We start from the raw sequence: 17,210 nt of genomic DNA, 5'->3' as shown, positions 1-17,210 counted from the left end.
CCATAAGCGCAACGTCCATGCGATAAGCATAGTATTGGGGCATCACAGGAGTTGATCATCAAAAAAGTCAATCATTCCATTTTTATAAAGCCACTACAATCGGAACACTTTGATCTTAGATACGTGTAGGAGACCCCCAGCAGCATCCAAAAACATTTTAGTCTCTTTCGGACATTTTCCTGTCTGTTGTCACAATTTCTTATTAGCTCGTGTGCTCCAAGACGTTGAATGACGTTGCCATTTTTGACTTCTTTTTACGCATTGATCATCTATACCTAACGATAAGACAGTGAAATCCCCTCCAATTCAATTCAAAATTTCGCCAAATGACGTTTCATAAAAATTGTAGCCACAGGTGATATTTCACAAATACTAATGCGCTACTACATTGCAATTTTTTATTTCGCAAAAATTTCTATGCAATTTAAATGTGCAAAAAAGTGAAGCATGCTTTATCTAAATAATATACCTGTATAATTTTCAAAGATCATCGGAAAACACAAAATTTTTGCATATTTATCGGAAAATACGTATAGTTATTATCTGCAGAGTATTACTGGTTTCATGCAAATAGTGCGCTCACTATACAACTTGTCCGCGAACTTTTTAACAACCCTCGTACGTTTATATAATCTGAAGACAATTTCTTATATGTTTTAAATGCATACTTTATTAACCAAAAAAAAAAATTCAAGGTTTCTGACGATAATTGATGAGGCTCTTTTTTTCTTTAATTAGCTCCCAAGGCGGAAAATAATACGTTTCATTTTCAATTTTAGGTCTCTCAAAAAGATGTTTCTGATAACCATTGCTATATATTTTTTCAACACTGCACAAGGCCAGCCAATATATGATGGGATGTCATTTCCATTCAGATGCAAAGAACAGCAAAACGCGTATAACATATACAAAGGTAAGTGAATAAAATTAGATCTTAGGAACGGCTGCATAGAAATTTGTGTCAACAGTGAAGACGAATGTTTAGATGCACCTTCTCCTTTATTAAAAATCTAAATAGTAAATTCCAAAAAAATATTTTGATGTAAACATAGCAAACCCTTATATTTTATTCTTTTTTTTTTCTTAAATTCTTATTGTTGTGATATATTCACCCTTCCAAATTAATAACATAGAATATTTAAAGTGCAACTTTCCAAATACTGTATAATGCTTTCAATATCAGTTTTCACAATGATATGTCATGTCTTTTGTTAAAGTATTTTAAAGAATAAAAATTTGAATATACATTGCTTTCAATTATCCTCATAACTTTGTAATTGAAATAAAGATATATATTCCGATATCAGTTATAATAACATATAATAAAAACGTTTTAAGAATACATATCGTACAAATAGCCCGTAAATGCAAAAGGTGAAGATAACGAACAGTGATCGATCTCAAAAAACCTATAAACAATACAAATCTATGAACAAAGCATAAAATGCAGACCCCTGAAAATTCAAGAGGTGGGAAACGTCTTCTGTGTTTGGCCTTTTCCCTTGAATTTACACTAAATTGGATTCATTTAATTAAAAATAACAGCAACATTACAGGCTGATTCTTCCAAGTCCTACTTTTATTCTCTTTTTTTTTCCTTTCACTTTATAAATAAATAAATGCACTTAAGGTCAACATCTAGTAAATAAAAAGTGCCTATAGAGTTCTTAAATTTGAGAAACGAATTCCTTTAATAATCGATTACAATAAAAGTTTAATAAATTAAGGTATATCGGGACATAAAGTTTAGGTGAACTCATCGAAAAAAAACATATTTTAAACTCTCCTTTTAAAAGAAAAAATGAAGAAAATTGGGGTAAAAACATGGGAGTTTTCTCCATCTCAGACAAAGGAAATGTATCAATATTGCCAACAGTGTCTCAGATAGCGGTTTTTCATATCTTCTTGACTTCTTTTTAAAAATGATATTAAATTGATTATACATGTAGGTATCGGGGTTACTTTTGAAATGTTTTATTATTGAATTCCTGAAAATACGTCATTTTCTACATAATATTCTGTTATTGCCGTAAAGTACAAGAAAAAAGTAAGTTTAAATAAATTATGACGTCATAATGGATCTAGCACGAAAAGGACAGTCTCAACTCATTTACTAGATCTTGACCTTAAGCTACTCATATAAAACTTTCTTCACGAGGTTTTCCTGGGTTTATAACTAAGAAATGAAAATTAATTAAACAATCTTACTTGAGGTGTTGCTGAAGACAAAAAAGACCATTCTTTGTAAGCTTACTTTGAAAAAAAAATAATATCATGTGCTTGAGACAAATTAATCGATATTTCGTTGAGATAATAAGGACATAACACAGGCCAAATAAAATTAGTTTTATACAGAGAGAAGGGTTTTTCTTTTAAATTTATTTATTTTATTTATTTTTTTTCTCTTTTTTTTTAATGTTTGTTTTGGCTTTCAAATTTAGCATTAAAAACTTTACATGATAAAATTTAATGAAAAATACTTGTGTTTTAAATATACGTTTATTTATTAAAAAAAATATATATATGAAGCGTATTTCCGATGCACGTTTGCATTGGAAATTTCATCAGATGAAATGAATTTCTATTTTATAATAGAACGAAATCAAGCCCTACAGTTGGAGTTAACCCTCTTACAGGAGAGGCATGGGAACTTAATCGGTTGGTACCATGTTTTATTTGCATGTTTCCATTTTATTTTCTTATAAATTCAACGAGCATTACAAACGAAGGCTATTAAAATTTTCACATGAACAAAAATAGTGTTGAATGATTGAGCAACAAATAAAAGTTTTGAAAAAAAAAAAAATGTAAAGCTTATTATTATTGTTTTAAACGAACATCCTGCATAATTTCGAAACTTAGCCTTAATGTGGCCAGAAAAATCTTACAAAACTTAATCGGTTGGTACTTTTTTTTTAATTTTCAGTTTCTTTTATTATAAATTCCGCGAACATTGCAAAATGTAGGTTATTCATATTTTCACTACTTTAAACAGTATTGAATGAATGAGCAACAGATATAAATTCTGATAACAAAATATTGTAAAATAATTATATTATTATTTTAACGCACATATTGCACAAATTTAAAAAACGTTCCTTTAATGTGTCCAGAAAATCACCTGTGATTGTTATTCGACCAAAATTATACCAAATCCTATCTAAACTGCATCAATGTGCGAGAGATTGTCTTGCTTCCATATCTTTTTTTCTAATGTACTGGGCGGATGTCCATTTTTTTTTCTATTCTCACAAAACGAGAGGAATTTCTGCTGTTAGAGGTGATCAATCTAAAAGAAAGGATCAACAACCTGCCTAGCATTCACTCAACTTGTATTTAAAAAAAGATGTTCACTTTTAAATGTCTAGTAATATTGCATTGATGAAAATCATTATAATGTGCTTCAACTGAAATGTAATGTATACACTAACTTCTCGAAAAAGCCTAACCGGCAATACAACATGTCTTTGTTTCTATTTATAGACCAAGGGCAGTCGTTACAGCAGCAAATAAACAATCTACAAGAAAAACTCCAAAATTGTACCGGTGAGATAACGTTTTAGTTATTGAAAAAACGTTGTTTTTCTTCTCTGTGAGAAAATGATACATACATGTACCAGCATACATGTATGTATACGTTAAAATTATCGGACAATTGTTAATTGCTAGCAAGTTTGATATTTGGTATTAAAGATTTTTTTTTTATAAATCAGAAACTCTGACGCATGATTGTGATCTCAGTACCCCCCCCCCCCCACCCCCCATCGAAGTCAGGTTAAAAAGTTTTATGCATTTATATTGATGAAACATAACAGTATTTAGTATGGTTTTGGGGGAGTTCATATTAAAATAAAAAAAAAAAACAAGAAATTAATTTCTTGACAGCAAATCTGTACCACGCCGATCTAAACAAATGAAATGAACGAACAGACAGTGCTTGGGATCCCATCAAAGAAGAAACCTGTAGGCTTACTGGGTTTTAAAAAACTGCACGTTTCTCCTTTTACTTTGATTTTTATGCTGATAGAACTCTGTGTTGCTTATAACATTTTTTGTTAAAGCAAACCATTCCCCATGATTTTTCTTAATGAAAATTCTTGGCCTGGAATGGATATTATAAACAGATATGCATATTTATGCCATAATGGATAATATTTTAAGTCGGTCCATCGTGTTCGTGCATGACTTGTATATTAATACATTCTACATAAAGTGTTGTTGCGTCCTTAAGTCTAATTTTCCTTTCTCTGATGTTGTAAGTATATTAACCATGCTAATATTTTAGTAATAAAACATTGTATTGACTGAACTTTTGCATCAACCAAGTTCACTATATAAGTTCAGATTCAAATTCAGGTATAAGAAGCGAACAAAAGGACCCCCTTATGGTAAATTAAATTAGAATCAAATTTTGGTAATTAAATTTCAACGTTTTGCATTTCTTTTAAAAAGTTTACCTGATGAAAAATGGATCCAATATCTACTTACGAAATGATGGTCGAATCCTTTTGCCACCTAAAATGGCGGTACAAATTAACAAAATTTCGGATGGTCTCAATTTCATGCTAAGGCTATTGATAATGATTGTGAGGAAATAAATCAAGAAACGTGTGTAATTTTTATGCACAACAAATATAAACTTTAAAAATCCTAAATGTTCGAAAGGAATTTCTTAATGAAAGAAAAACGCCTCTAAAATATTTCAAAAAGTTTTATTAAATATTTAAATATAAATGTTTTTATTTGGTGGATTTCAGGGTAAAGATGTTCAAAGAAAATGCAAAATGTATTCATGTTTTTATTGGATACAGTTTGCACCAGGAATGCAAGTTGTCATAATTTCCGGTAAAAATAAAAGATATATAACCATGTATATATAGCTACTGCTGTGTGGGAGATAGAATCATCATTTGTTTTATAAGTCATTGGCCGATTCATTGCACACTGATGAAGGAATTTATTACATAGAATAATTTAGGTTTAAAACCTACTTTTTCTTGGTTTTTCTAAATTTGTGAAATTTCTGGAAAAAAAATCTTTTCAATGTCAGCCGAGGAATGGATTTTGAAGATGCTAAGGTTTATAATAAATACGAGTTTAAAAAGCAATTAGTTATTGAGAACACTTTGCAATTGTTTACTAGAAGTCCAGTTAAGATGAATTTTTCCTTATCATTCTGATAATGCACATAAAGAGGGTTTCTAGTTCTGTTCATATCATTATTATATCTTAGAAATAAAATGAGATGGGGAGATCAAAAGATAACAGTTACCTCTTTCATATATATTAAACAGCATGTCCAGATGTGTGGATTCCTTTAGAAAACAACTGTTACTTATTTTCTAATGCAAGTGCCACATTTGATGCAGCAAAAGTGAGTAAAATTAAGAAACTAAATTCAGTACCTTTTCAAAGCTGCATTGCTAATAATTCAAACGAAATGTTCAATGTAATTCTACACATGATTCAGAACTGTTTGTAAATGCTTACACAGTGCTCATTGCTTTATAGGATATTTGTAACAGAGCCGGCGCTTATATTCTTGAAGATCAAAGCCCAAGGGAAAAGTCACTAACAAAAACAAATGGTAAATATTTCTCTTTCAAAAATCTTAATAGAATTACTTGTTTTCTTTGCACCATGATATTTCAAACTTATGAAGAAAGAAAAAAAAATGCACCTCCGTAAAAATGCGAAGAAACAACATATTTAGAGAAAAATTAACCTAAACAAAAAAGAAAAAAGAAAAAAAATCCCATTCTTATCTGGCTTTAAGGTACAAACAGGATGTGGATTGGCGCGACAGATAACCGTCAAGAAGGAGTCTATGTCTATGAATCCACGGGGTCCAGGGTGAATAATAGCGATTGGGTCACAGGTCAACCAAACGGAGGAAGAAATGAAAGCTGCGCAGTAGCTTACAAGGAAGAAAATTGGCAGTTGCATGATTATCCATGTAATTATAAGTTTGATTACGTCTGCAAGAAATCAAGAGAGATTTTAGTCTGATGTCGGCATGACCTTTACTTCATACAACCCTAACAAAAATACTATTGTGAACTATAGTTTAGTAAACTATAGTTTACTGTAGTAACTATAGTTTACTGTTGTAAATTTTGGTTAACTATGTTGATATGTTGACGCTTTAATTTACAATTTTGACTATTGTGATACACAGCTACATTAAGGATCCCCATATCTACATCAGCTTATACATAGGTTTTCGAAAACAATGATCACATCCTTTGTATTCTATTTTGAGGGTAAGAAAAACTTAAGGGGATAATAAATAAACATTTTACAACAAGGAGAAACGGCATGGAATTCACAGAATGTATATTATCATGTACAAAAAGGAGAAATGTACAACACATTTTTTGTATGTTTACAAAACGTGTATGGCAAAATAAAATTTACTCTGTATTAAATATTTATCAAAGGTAAGCGAATTGATGCAAGGTTGAACACCCCCAACTCTTCACAAAAAATATTTAAAATCAATATTTAAATGACTGGAAAAATGATTTCGCCGGAAACTCTAGCGTCGTAAAGAAATTGAAGACTTGATGAGTATTTTCAACTGAAAAACCTTTAATTTAGTATTTTATCTCCATTTCTTTATACACATGATCATTTCATTTATTAACATGTGAAAATAGACACCTTCATCAGAATTGTTTTAACATTCTATGTCCCTTTGTTTATGAATGGGTGTATCTATGAACAATACTGCAAAATAAAACGGTGTTCATCTTTCCTTAGTCACTGAATATGCAAATGCTCTCATTTTTAATTTTCCTTCAATGTTTTCAAAAGTATACTCAACAGACAAACGAATGACACGAGGAATCGGTCAAACATACACATTATGTGAACAGCCAATTCTTTTCAAAATCCTCAGTTTCAATCATGTTTGAACTCAACAATCTTGCAAATCAAGAACGTGCAGTTTTATCTTCAGTTTTATAGCATGTATCGTCAGGAATATTGACATCAAGATAACTAGGTTTCAAAACAATGTTTTCTCATCTCTCAACACTTTCTGTTTTTTTTTTTTTTTTTTTTTTTTTTTTTTTTTTTTTTTTCCTCTCGTATTTTGGATTTATCAGAGGTAAATTATTATCTGTGGTCCAGGACGACTTTTTTTTTTTCAAGAACAACACTGACAATTTCTGATCTTGTGTGTGCGACAATTTATGAAACGTCGATATAAGAATACCAAATGAAATTATGAAAAAGTGAAATATGCTACATCTATTGGAATTACGAAAAAAAATATTAATATCTGACACATTCCAACAAATATCAGAACAGCAAATTACGTGTTCTAATGAGGTTTGTAATACTTAACTGAATATTGAACGAAAGTTCGATCTCGCTGTACTGACTGAAATGACGTCACTGACTAGTTTGAGAAAATTGCAAAATTGTAAAAGTCCGAGTGAGATTCTTGACTTGACGGGAAATGCCATGTGATTTTCCGATTGTTCCATTATTGTCTTTAAAGAATAACGACTTTTGGTCGTGAATCATTAAACTTTTTTTTGATAAAATGTTATCGACTTAACAGAAAAAGGCCGATGTTGTTCTCAACTTGACGGCCAAGAAGTTTATGAGCCAATGCTCACTAATAAAACCCCCGCTTTGATGTGAATAAACATGCATATCCCAAGTGTAATACGTAACCGCAAAAGTGATGACGTCATTATCCTAGAGCTGTACCAATGATATTGGATATTGAGGATGAGCATGGTAGACTGGCATTGGCAATTCAGTGTATACATGGTGTAGGAAATGATAACGACTACATTTCCCAGTACTTGAAAGAACTGGAGCAGGAACGTATACACTTGGGATAGGGGAACATTCTGATGTGAATGTACACAAGTTCAGTTATGGACAGACACAAGGATGAACAATAAGTTGACATCAGATTCGTACAAAAATTAATCCCATCATATGGCATGCCTAAACAAAGAGTGTGCTAAAATTTCAAGCATCTGCAATTAGTAGTTGCTGAGAAAACTGTGACCAAAATTTGTTATGTATGGTACGGACAGACGCACGGATAAACAGGAAGTTGACATCGGATTCGTACAAAAATATTCCCACCATATGGCATGCCTAAACAAAGAGCGTGCTAAAATTCCAAGCATCTGCAATCAGTAGTTGCTGAGAAAACTGTGACCAAAATTTGTTATGTATGGTACGGACAGACGCACGGATGAACAGGAAGTTGACATCGGATTCGTACAAATATGAATCCCACCATATGGCATGCCTAAACAATGAGTGTGCTAAAATTTCAAGCATCTCCAATTAGTAGTTGCTGAGAAAACTGCGACGAAAATTTGTTATGTATGGTACGGACAGACGCACGGATAAACAGGAAGTTGACAACGGATGCGTACATAAATGAATTCCACCATATAGCATGCCTAAACAAAGAGTGTGCTGAAATTTCACGCATCTGCGATGAGTAGTTGCTGAGAATACTGTGACGGAAAATTTGTTACGAACAGACAGACAGACACTCAGACAGACAAACAGACACACAATGGTCAAACAGTATACCCCCCTCTCCTTCGGAGCGGGGGTATAAAAAGCCTGTGTGATGTTCCATTTGTTCCATAGTTTGTGATTGGTATACAAATGTGGGCAAGTGAATCTCGGGAATTGTTGAAAAAACTAGTATGAATGGATGATTGCATGCATTTTTTAATAAATCCAATTAGATTGATCATTTTAAATTGATTGTAATCTTTAGGATACGTATTGTTTATTGCTGTCTTACTATCCGTAATTTTTTTTTTTTTTTTTTTTTTTTTTTTTTTTTTTTTGCTTTAACTATAATGCTAGTGTAATATCTAAAAAAAAAAAATGGGTGACCTCCCTTTACTTTTATTTATATCTTTGATGATGCTATAGCAGGCGACCTATGGGTTCCTTGGAACCTTATAGTAACGATTGGTAAGAATACAATTCAATAAAAACCATATTCAATAGGGTTATTTTATTCACATACATATGGCATCATCAATTTGGTCTTTTTAACTGTGATTCGACCTAAGGAACCATGTCGAAATGGACAGACGTACTGCGAATACTTCTCGAAACGTATAAAAAAAAAAAAAAAAAAAAAAAAAAAAAAAAAAAAAAAAAAACTGATGCCAGAAATGTCCTTCAATCTTTTATTTAATTCAAACATATAAATGACAAAAATTTCACTTTATTCAAACCAACTTGTACAACCAAAAGAATCCATAGGTCAGCTTTTTTTAGTGTGCAGTACCGTACAACTGACAAGGACAGGAATATTGACATGGTGATCATTTACATAAGCTAATGCATGTAAATAATGTTTAAGAGGATAGAAATGAATTATAGTATCCAAACAATTTTGATGCAAGTCCTTTCCTCTCTTCTGTCTTTACTATTAAACCTCTCTTTCTGATGTTGATCTAATGTTCCCTTAGAATCCCCCCCCCCCCCAAAAAAAAAAAAAAAAATCGACGGCAATTTCATCTGCGATTACTACCAATTAAAATTAATGGAATGCAGATGACACACATGTAGAGACAAATCAACCTTAGTCCGGCTTCCTCCACAATTTCCTGTATCGGGTCAAATTTCTACAACAAAGACGCATAAAGTATCGCTCTATGATATTTACGCTGCATTTCATTTCCGAAATTTTGCATTGCATATCCGAATTTTTTTTTTTTCATTTCCGACAGCTCCTTTTTTATATGTCTGGATTTTTCAGGGTATATTTTCCGCGATTTAATGTCCATGCATATGGGATTAAATTTTTAACAAGATATAAATATTACGCTTATTTCAAACCATATTTTCCCAATAAAAAAAATTACAATGCACAGTATACAAATGTAACAATATGTATAATTAAAAGTTTTGCATGAGTTAAATGGGCACTCATGTTCTAGTTCATAAAATCCAATTTTTTTCTAGGATTATATGTTCGTGACTGCGCGAAATTTAATGTTGGATATCATTAATTTATGCTTTAAAAATATTTTAAAAGCAAAGTCTTCAATTGTTTTCATTGCTGGAAAAGTACTTTATGATTAATGTCGGAGATGAAAACTTTAAATGTGGGAATTTAAACCTAAAACTAACCTAAAATATTCCGGAATTATAAAGTGGAATTTTTCTTTCGGAAATGAAATGTAGCTGATAGTTATTCTATATGTCAGTTTTCCTATTTGACATGTGCATTACCTGTAAAAGATGTTTCTGAACATGCTATAATTTTTAAGCCCTTGACTTTGACCTTCATGTTTGACCTTATTTTCAAAAAAAAAAAAAACTTTAGTGGTTACTTTTGAATGACATATGATTGAGCGTTCATATTTGACACAATATGCCATAAATAATGGCATCAAATCTACTAAAACACCGAAAGCGGTGGAACACAATTCTTTGAATTTGTTTGTTTGGTTACAATTACGTCAAAAGGTAGGTTAAAATAGGTAAGTTTGAATGGGGAAACAAGAGACCCATGGGCCACATTGCTCACCTGAGCACATTGGCCAGGGAAAAAAGCAAAAATCAGTTCAGTATTGAAAAGTTTACAGGGAGGGGGGTGTTGAATTTTAAACTACCTGATGATGCTTTAATATCAATATAACAAATGGCTTTGCTGTTCTTGAGCAGAAGATTTTTTCCCATATCTTCATTTGTAAAAATTTGATTCCCCATTGTGGCCCCACCCTACCCCCGGAGGCCCTCATTTGAACAAATTTCATTCTATTCTACCCAAGGATGCCTCCATATCAATTTGACTAATCATGACTTTTCTGTTCTTGAGAAAAAGATTTTTTGCTATATATTCCTCTGTAAACTTTGATCCCCCATTGTGGCCTAACCCTACCCCCGGGGTCATGATTTGAACAAACTTGAATCTTCACTATCTGAGGATGCTTCCATATAAATATGACCAATCATGGCTTAAAGAAGAAGATTTTTAAAGATATTTTCCTATATATTTCTATGTAAAACTTTGATCCCCCATTGTGGCCCCACCCTAACCCCGGGGGTTATGATTTGAACAAATTTGAATCTTCACTACCTGAGGATGCTTCCATATAAATATGACCAATTATGGCATTCCTGTTTTTAAGAAGAAGATTTTTAGACATATTTTCCTATATATTTCTATGTAAAACTTTGATCCCCCATTGTTGCCCCATCCTACCCCCGGGGGTCATGATTTGAACACACTTGAATCTACACTACCTGAGGATGTTTCCACATAAGTTTCATCTTTCCTGGCCCAGTGGTTCTTGAGAAGAAGATTTTTAAATGATGTCATTATTTTTTCACTAATTCCTAATTATCTCCCCTTGAAAGAGGGCGTGGCCCTTCATTTGAACAAACTTGAATCCCCTTCACCCAAGGATGCTTTGTGGCAAGTTTGGTTGCATTTGGCCCAGTGGTTCTTGAGAAGAAGACAAAAATGTGAAAAGTTTACAGACAGACGGACGGACAGACGGACAGCTAGACGGACAGACGGACGCCGGACAAAATGTGATCAGAAAAGCTAACTTGAGTCTTCGGCTCAGGTGAGCTAAAAAGGAAAAATTCTATACAAATACATGACTCCATTGTTAAAAAAATTATTTTAAGTTTACTTGAATAAGGTTTAAAATTAAATTATTAAAAATAAAATAATAAAATTTTGTAAAATAAACCTAAAAATATTTTCATACTAATTTTCTTTCAAATAAGCCCATCCTGATTCCAGAAAACTCGTCAATACATTGTCCTAGACCCAATTTCAAATAAAGATAATGAATGATTTTATTAAAAGCAGTCTTCTACTAAGAAAGAAAAAAAATTGCTGAAACCTCCAAATATCGACTTTGTAAATGAATGCTCTTGTTTATCAAAAAGTTTTTTTTTTTCTTTAGAATGTTCCTCTTCTAATTTCACTTTCTTGTTTTGAACGTTTTCAAATTATCTGGCTCGTATAATAGGATCTTTTTTTTCTTTTCTGCTCGAAAATAATTTGATTGGAATTGGCACTATTTAATGCAGTTTCCTTACACATCATTGTCGATAACTTTGAAACTTAATTTACACTTAAAGTTTTGGTTGCACTTGTTATAAATCTTTAAGGAGCGATTATTTGTTCATTTCACGTATTTAAAAAACGATGAAATTGTCACATATTCCAGGAGACAATATCATTAAGTGATGGTATCGATTAGATACAATTCGACCGTTTAATTTTAGAAACAAGGTCAGTTCAAGGTCATTATCTTTTCATTGCCCTCAAGAATAAAAAAAAAACTGTTGCCTATCATGTGATGCCATCTTCAATTTCAAACGAATAAATATATTTTTTTTCCTTTTTTTTTTTTTTTTTTTTTTTTTTTTTTTTTTAATAAAATGATGTTACCATAAAGTGTCTTCCAGATCATACTACCAAATTGACATAAATTACTAAACTAAGATAGATATTGGCTAGTCCGAATTTCCTCTATTTTTCCTAAATTTTATGGAAAAATTTGATTTTTTAATATGCTTTGAATATTGAAAATTTCCTTATTTTCACCCAAGGTAAATAAGTCATAAAAAGAAAATATTTTTTTCAGAAGCCCGACAAGAATCCCTCCTTCATTTTAAGAGGATATTTTTCTTAGTTGAAAGGTCTACCTACCGGTTGAAGGGTTAAACTGAACTTTTTGTAAGCATCTAATTTTGCAACAAATCGATTGCGGAGGAATATATTGTTCTTGATGTCTCCATACATTATTTCAATATGAGCTTCCTTGACATAAATATCAACAGTGGTGTTTTGATAACGTCTTCTGAAAAGTTCATCATCTAATTTTTGGCCAAGATCGTTAAATACATCTTCATATTTTGATAAAACTGATTTGTTTGTCCAGCACAGCAGATGAAGATCTTCATGACATTTCCCCTTTGTACCTTGCTTTAAAAGAAAGTGACTTTTTTATAACAAATTGTTATTTGATAATGTGAAAAGATTTCACTGTATATAAACTTTATATCATCTTTTCATTTCTTTTTAGCACTGTTCCTTTGAGAAATAAAAATGAAAAAAAGATTATCACACCAATGATTTCAAGATTGAATGTTCTTTTTGAAAAAGAAAATAGACCTACTTACCAATGGGTGTTTTAATTTCAAAACATCACCATATTTCTGAAATGAAAACATTTCCAAAGTCTATATTTTACAGTATGTGCTCACTTTATATGTATTCACACAGTTGCTAATCACATTTTATCTTTTGGTTATTTTTTTTTCAATCAAATGTATTTTTTTTCTTACATGAGGAGAATACATTTGCTGTGACCTTCAACTGGACATTTAGAACTATTGACGACAGATTATCAATTAGCAATAGTTACTTTTACTCATAATCAGACTTTTTTTTTAACCGTAAGTCATTGCATTGATACATGTAATTTAACAACAAATGTTTATGATAAACGTGTTTACATAATCTTGTCTATCATCAACTTCTTTTTTTATGTAGCAAGATAACTTTGCCACCTGCATATTAAATTTATGCCTCCTAGTTAATTCGATACGCAAGACCATGCTCTACGTACGATTAATTTTTAGAAACAGGCAAGCATTGACAAACAAGTTGATGAAACAGGAATATCAACGGTCTTGCTTTTAAAAAGTCAACATTTCGTTAATTTCGTGCTCGACACAATGACTTATCAGCAAAACCGATATACATGTATCATGATGTCGAATGTTTTTCATGCAAATCGTTCAGTATCTTTTGCACACTTAATTGCCTATTTTTTTGTTGTTGTTGTTGTTGTTGTTGTTGTTGTTGTTGTTGCCCATTCATGACAAGGAGCATAACGCAGGGTGTGAATGATCAAAAATGCATTTTAGATAACATGTCTAAAAAAAATATGATCATTGACCTCAAATTTTATATTAGTAGAATAATAAAAATGTAGGTAAACTTAGGTTTTAAATAGTTTTAGAGTTCCCATCCTTCAGATTTCTAAAGTAAAAACAATATGGATAAAAATTTTAACTGGAATAATTCATAAGATTCTAGCAAAATCTCCAATTGTTTACTTTGATTTAACATCTCTTTTCTATTTTTATTTTTCATTATCCACAACTTCACGTAAATACAGTGGTTATATTTTAATAATTAACAAACGCAATAATCGTCACAGTTAAGGGAAAAAACAAGGTATTTTCAGAAAAATACGCAGGGACAACTAACATGAAAATTGTTCTAATATATTATAATGAAGTTACAACCATAGCTCCACGATAAACAATAATTGGATTTTCATTCCTGTTAGTGGAATTTTTGTCGTCTGAAAAAAAAGCCATCCTGAAACATGTCTGGACAATTTTTTGAAGTTAAGTACGATAATCCCTAATTGAAATAAGTATTTTTATAGCTCAGTTATCTTTCTCGACTATCAAATTTAAAAATCGCCCAGACTATTAAAAGGTGCGTCTTTTACTGGATATATATTCTTTTAAATAATGCGCTGTTTAAGGAAGTGGAATTTTATATTGTGAAACTAAATTTACCTGTAGTCTGTATCGGTCACAAATCTGTAAAAAAAAAAATAGAAAAAAAAAAATTCCGATATTGCGATTGATAACAAACTAAGCATTATTGAAAGTTGCTGTTTTAGAATAAGGGGAATGGTATATGGTATACAGAAATTTCTTAGTGGTACTTAAATCTTAATGCACATTTAAACATCTAAAATTTTCGTCACTAATAAGGAATAGAATTTTTAGCCAACAAGCATATATTCATGCTTTACGCTCTCTTTACAGTTTGATTGATTGATTGATTGATTGATTGTTTGTATGTTGGTTTATGTCCCATTCGGGAATCTTTCATTCAAAATAGATTTCACCATATACCGGTGAAGGGTATCAAATTTTGACTTTTACTCAGCACTCAGACCCATTGAGCAGTAAGGGATCTATATCGTATTAACACCTGCAGTGAAACGCGGCCTCTTTTTTAAGGTGCCATCCAAAGGACCTGCAACTTTTCACTTCAAAGTACCGAGCGCTTGGCAAAGTAACAGTTGCTACCGAAAGGAGCCTTCTACAGACTGAACTACCGAGAAGGTTTTTACCCTTTAATATCAAATTCATTTCTTAAAATAAATACATGCCAGCATATCGTTTCATAAGTCCACTTTAGCATCATCGCTGATAAAAAACAAAATTTAAAAGTATATACATGTACAAGTACAGTCGAACCTCGTTATCTCGAAAAAGAGGAAAAACTTCAAGATATATTTAAGGATTCAAGATATCAATGGTAAAACATGTATACTTGTAACAGGGACATTTAAATGCCTCTGCTGGGGATTGAATTCGGGGCCTCTGGCTTGCCAGTCCAGAGCTCTACCGATTGAGCTAAAGGGTTAACCCACTAGCCCAAGCCAGTAGGAAGCCATGTATCTGACACTACCCCATTGTCCCCCCTCCAGAGAATGAGATGTCCTCATCTCTTTTTGGAGTACCGACGCCTGTGGGGCGAAGTTCTGTGGTCAATCACTTTCACCCGCCAGAGAACACCCTGGTCACAACGTGGGCGCCAAATGTAACAGAGACATTTATATGCCTCTGCTGGGGATTGAATCCGGGGCCTCTGGCTTGCCAGTCCAGAGCTCTACCGATTGAGCTAAAGGGTTAACCCACTAGCCCAAGCTAGTAGGAAGCCATGTATCTGACACTTCCACATACTTATCATTGGTATTCGAAGTTTCGGTGTTCCAGATTCTGAAGTTTAACTGTATTTTCAAAGTTTTAATTCCTGTAGATAACCAAATGTATCTAAGTTTTTTCTTCAATTACTTAAGAATTTTCCCATTATTTTTTACGTCATATACACGTATTTACTTGGGTCGCTTACCTTTTCAGAAAAGTCGTCACAATTTGCCATGATCCTTGATGTTCATTGTACGTAGAGGCAAAAGCAGTATTTTCCTAAAATATAAGAACATCTTTTTTTCATATTCTAAACTTAAACCTCTTTTCCTCATTACACATGATCTAAAAACTAAATCTAAAGTGAAAACTAAACAATGTAAGCATACTGAATGCATGTTAACTTCGTAGATTTTCGAAAGGCGATAAATTTCGACAAACTAAAGTAATTGGGTAATACAATATTTACAAATAAAAAAAAAATGGACTGTGCTATACATGTAATTCATACTAAATTAATGTATCAAACATATATAATACTTGGTTGGTGAGTACACCCGGAGTAGTTTAGGGGTATTTTCAGTGACATTAATAACACGTGAGATAGCTACATGTACGAATAAGCATTTAATTAAATTCCATTTATTTAAAAGTATTTCTTAAGAAGTACTTAAGTGTATACATATGGAACAACATAACTTTTTTATGACATTGGCCAAAGGCACCCTGTAATAGTTAACATATATACTGTCTTGAAATTATTGTGTTCTGATAAGGTCATTTACATAAGTGAAAGAAAGTGTTAGGAACAATGCGCAAGGGCGAAGTCACAAATTAATAGCGGGTTGTTCATAACGGCGCGTTGCTGCTCAGCGCTAACGCGTTGTCGCATTTAAAAGTGTAACAGCGCGTAATTCGAAACAAAAAGCCCACGCAATAGCACAAAGTGACAACGTACACGTGCGTTGTCATTTTTTGCTAGCGCATTGTTCTGACGCATTTTTACACTTTTGCAAATGACCCTTTCGGGACACCATATGAAATGAACTGTTGTTTACATACATGTAAAGGATAAATCAAATTTATAGGTACTTGTAAAGAATTAGATTGTCATTATCATTAAGATAATGTACTCTTGATCTGTATAGTCCTTGCCGACTTTTTATATAGATAATATCAAGAATACCTATTTCAAGGGAAAAAGGAAACACATACACGATCTTACCTATTTCCGCTGTTGTGTTGCAAATAAAATTATTAAGTCGTGCTAGTCTTTTTCCTAACAGATACATGTAGTGTTCTAACATGACAGCTTTGTTCGGGAGTTTTAAACGCAACTTATCTTATGGTTGATTTAATAGGCCGAGTTAGATATATCAGGAGTCACACATTTCAAGAAAAACAAAACGGACTAGGAAGAATTGGAGAAACGAAGATAAACATGTCATATCACCTCTTTCAAACTCACTCAGGTGGTTAATAAATAGGGA

General features: G+C 32.1%; 2 protein-coding genes across 2 annotated transcripts; one reads left to right on the top strand and one right to left on the bottom strand.

Annotated features, from left to right (window-relative positions):
* Positions 1–731: 731 nt before the first annotated feature.
* Positions 732–6,770, top strand: LOC133201054 (perlucin-like protein). Its single transcript, XM_061336855.1, has 6 exons — positions 732–913; positions 2,596–2,658; positions 3,484–3,546; positions 5,295–5,374; positions 5,512–5,587; positions 5,777–6,770. The coding sequence occupies exons 1-6, from the start codon at positions 793–795 to the stop codon at positions 6,007–6,009; spliced, it is 636 nt and encodes a 211-aa protein (XP_061192839.1). The 5' UTR covers positions 732–792; the 3' UTR covers positions 6,010–6,770.
* Positions 6,771–9,187: 2,417 nt separating this feature from the next.
* LOC133201093 (uncharacterized) lies at positions 9,188–15,996 on the bottom strand. The gene is made up of 5 exons (XM_061336892.1): positions 15,926–15,996; positions 14,575–14,598; positions 13,159–13,194; positions 12,686–12,961; positions 9,188–9,632 (listed from the first exon to the last, which is right to left on the bottom strand). The coding sequence occupies exons 1-5, from the start codon at positions 15,953–15,955 to the stop codon at positions 9,522–9,524; spliced, it is 477 nt and encodes a 158-aa protein (XP_061192876.1). The 5' UTR covers positions 15,956–15,996; the 3' UTR covers positions 9,188–9,521.
* Positions 15,997–17,210: the final 1,214 nt, after the last annotated feature.

The sequence above is a fragment of the Saccostrea echinata genome, unplaced genomic scaffold, assembly GCF_033153115.1.
Source record: "Saccostrea echinata isolate AGI-Se365-2 ecotype Australia unplaced genomic scaffold, CSIRO_AGI_Sech_v1 ptg000042l, whole genome shotgun sequence".
Classification (NCBI taxonomy): Eukaryota; Metazoa; Mollusca; class Bivalvia; order Ostreida; family Ostreidae; genus Saccostrea; species Saccostrea echinata.
Note: the sequence above shows the minus strand (reverse complement) of the source record. Positions and strands in the feature narration are given on the sequence as shown.

Excerpts from the sequence above, each read along its gene's own strand:
- LOC133201093 (XM_061336892.1), bottom strand. The coding sequence starts at position 15,955 with ATGGCAAATTGTGACGACTTTTCTGAAAAG. Across the intron at positions 14,599-15,925 it reads GTGACGACTTTTCTGAAAAG|ATTTGTGACCGATACAGACT; the intron begins GTAAGCGACCCA and ends TTTTTTTTACAG. Across the intron at positions 13,195-14,574 it reads GTGACCGATACAGACTACAG|AAATATGGTGATGTTTTGAA; the intron begins GTAAATTTAGTT and ends TTTTCATTTCAG.
- LOC133201054 (XM_061336855.1), top strand. The coding sequence starts at position 793 with ATGTTTCTGATAACCATTGCTATATATTTTTTCAACACTGCACAAGGC. Across the intron at positions 914-2,595 it reads CGCGTATAACATATACAAAG|AACGAAATCAAGCCCTACAG; the intron begins GTAAGTGAATAA and ends ATTTTATAATAG. Across the intron at positions 3,547-5,294 it reads AAAACTCCAAAATTGTACCG|CATGTCCAGATGTGTGGATT; the intron begins GTGAGATAACGT and ends TATATTAAACAG.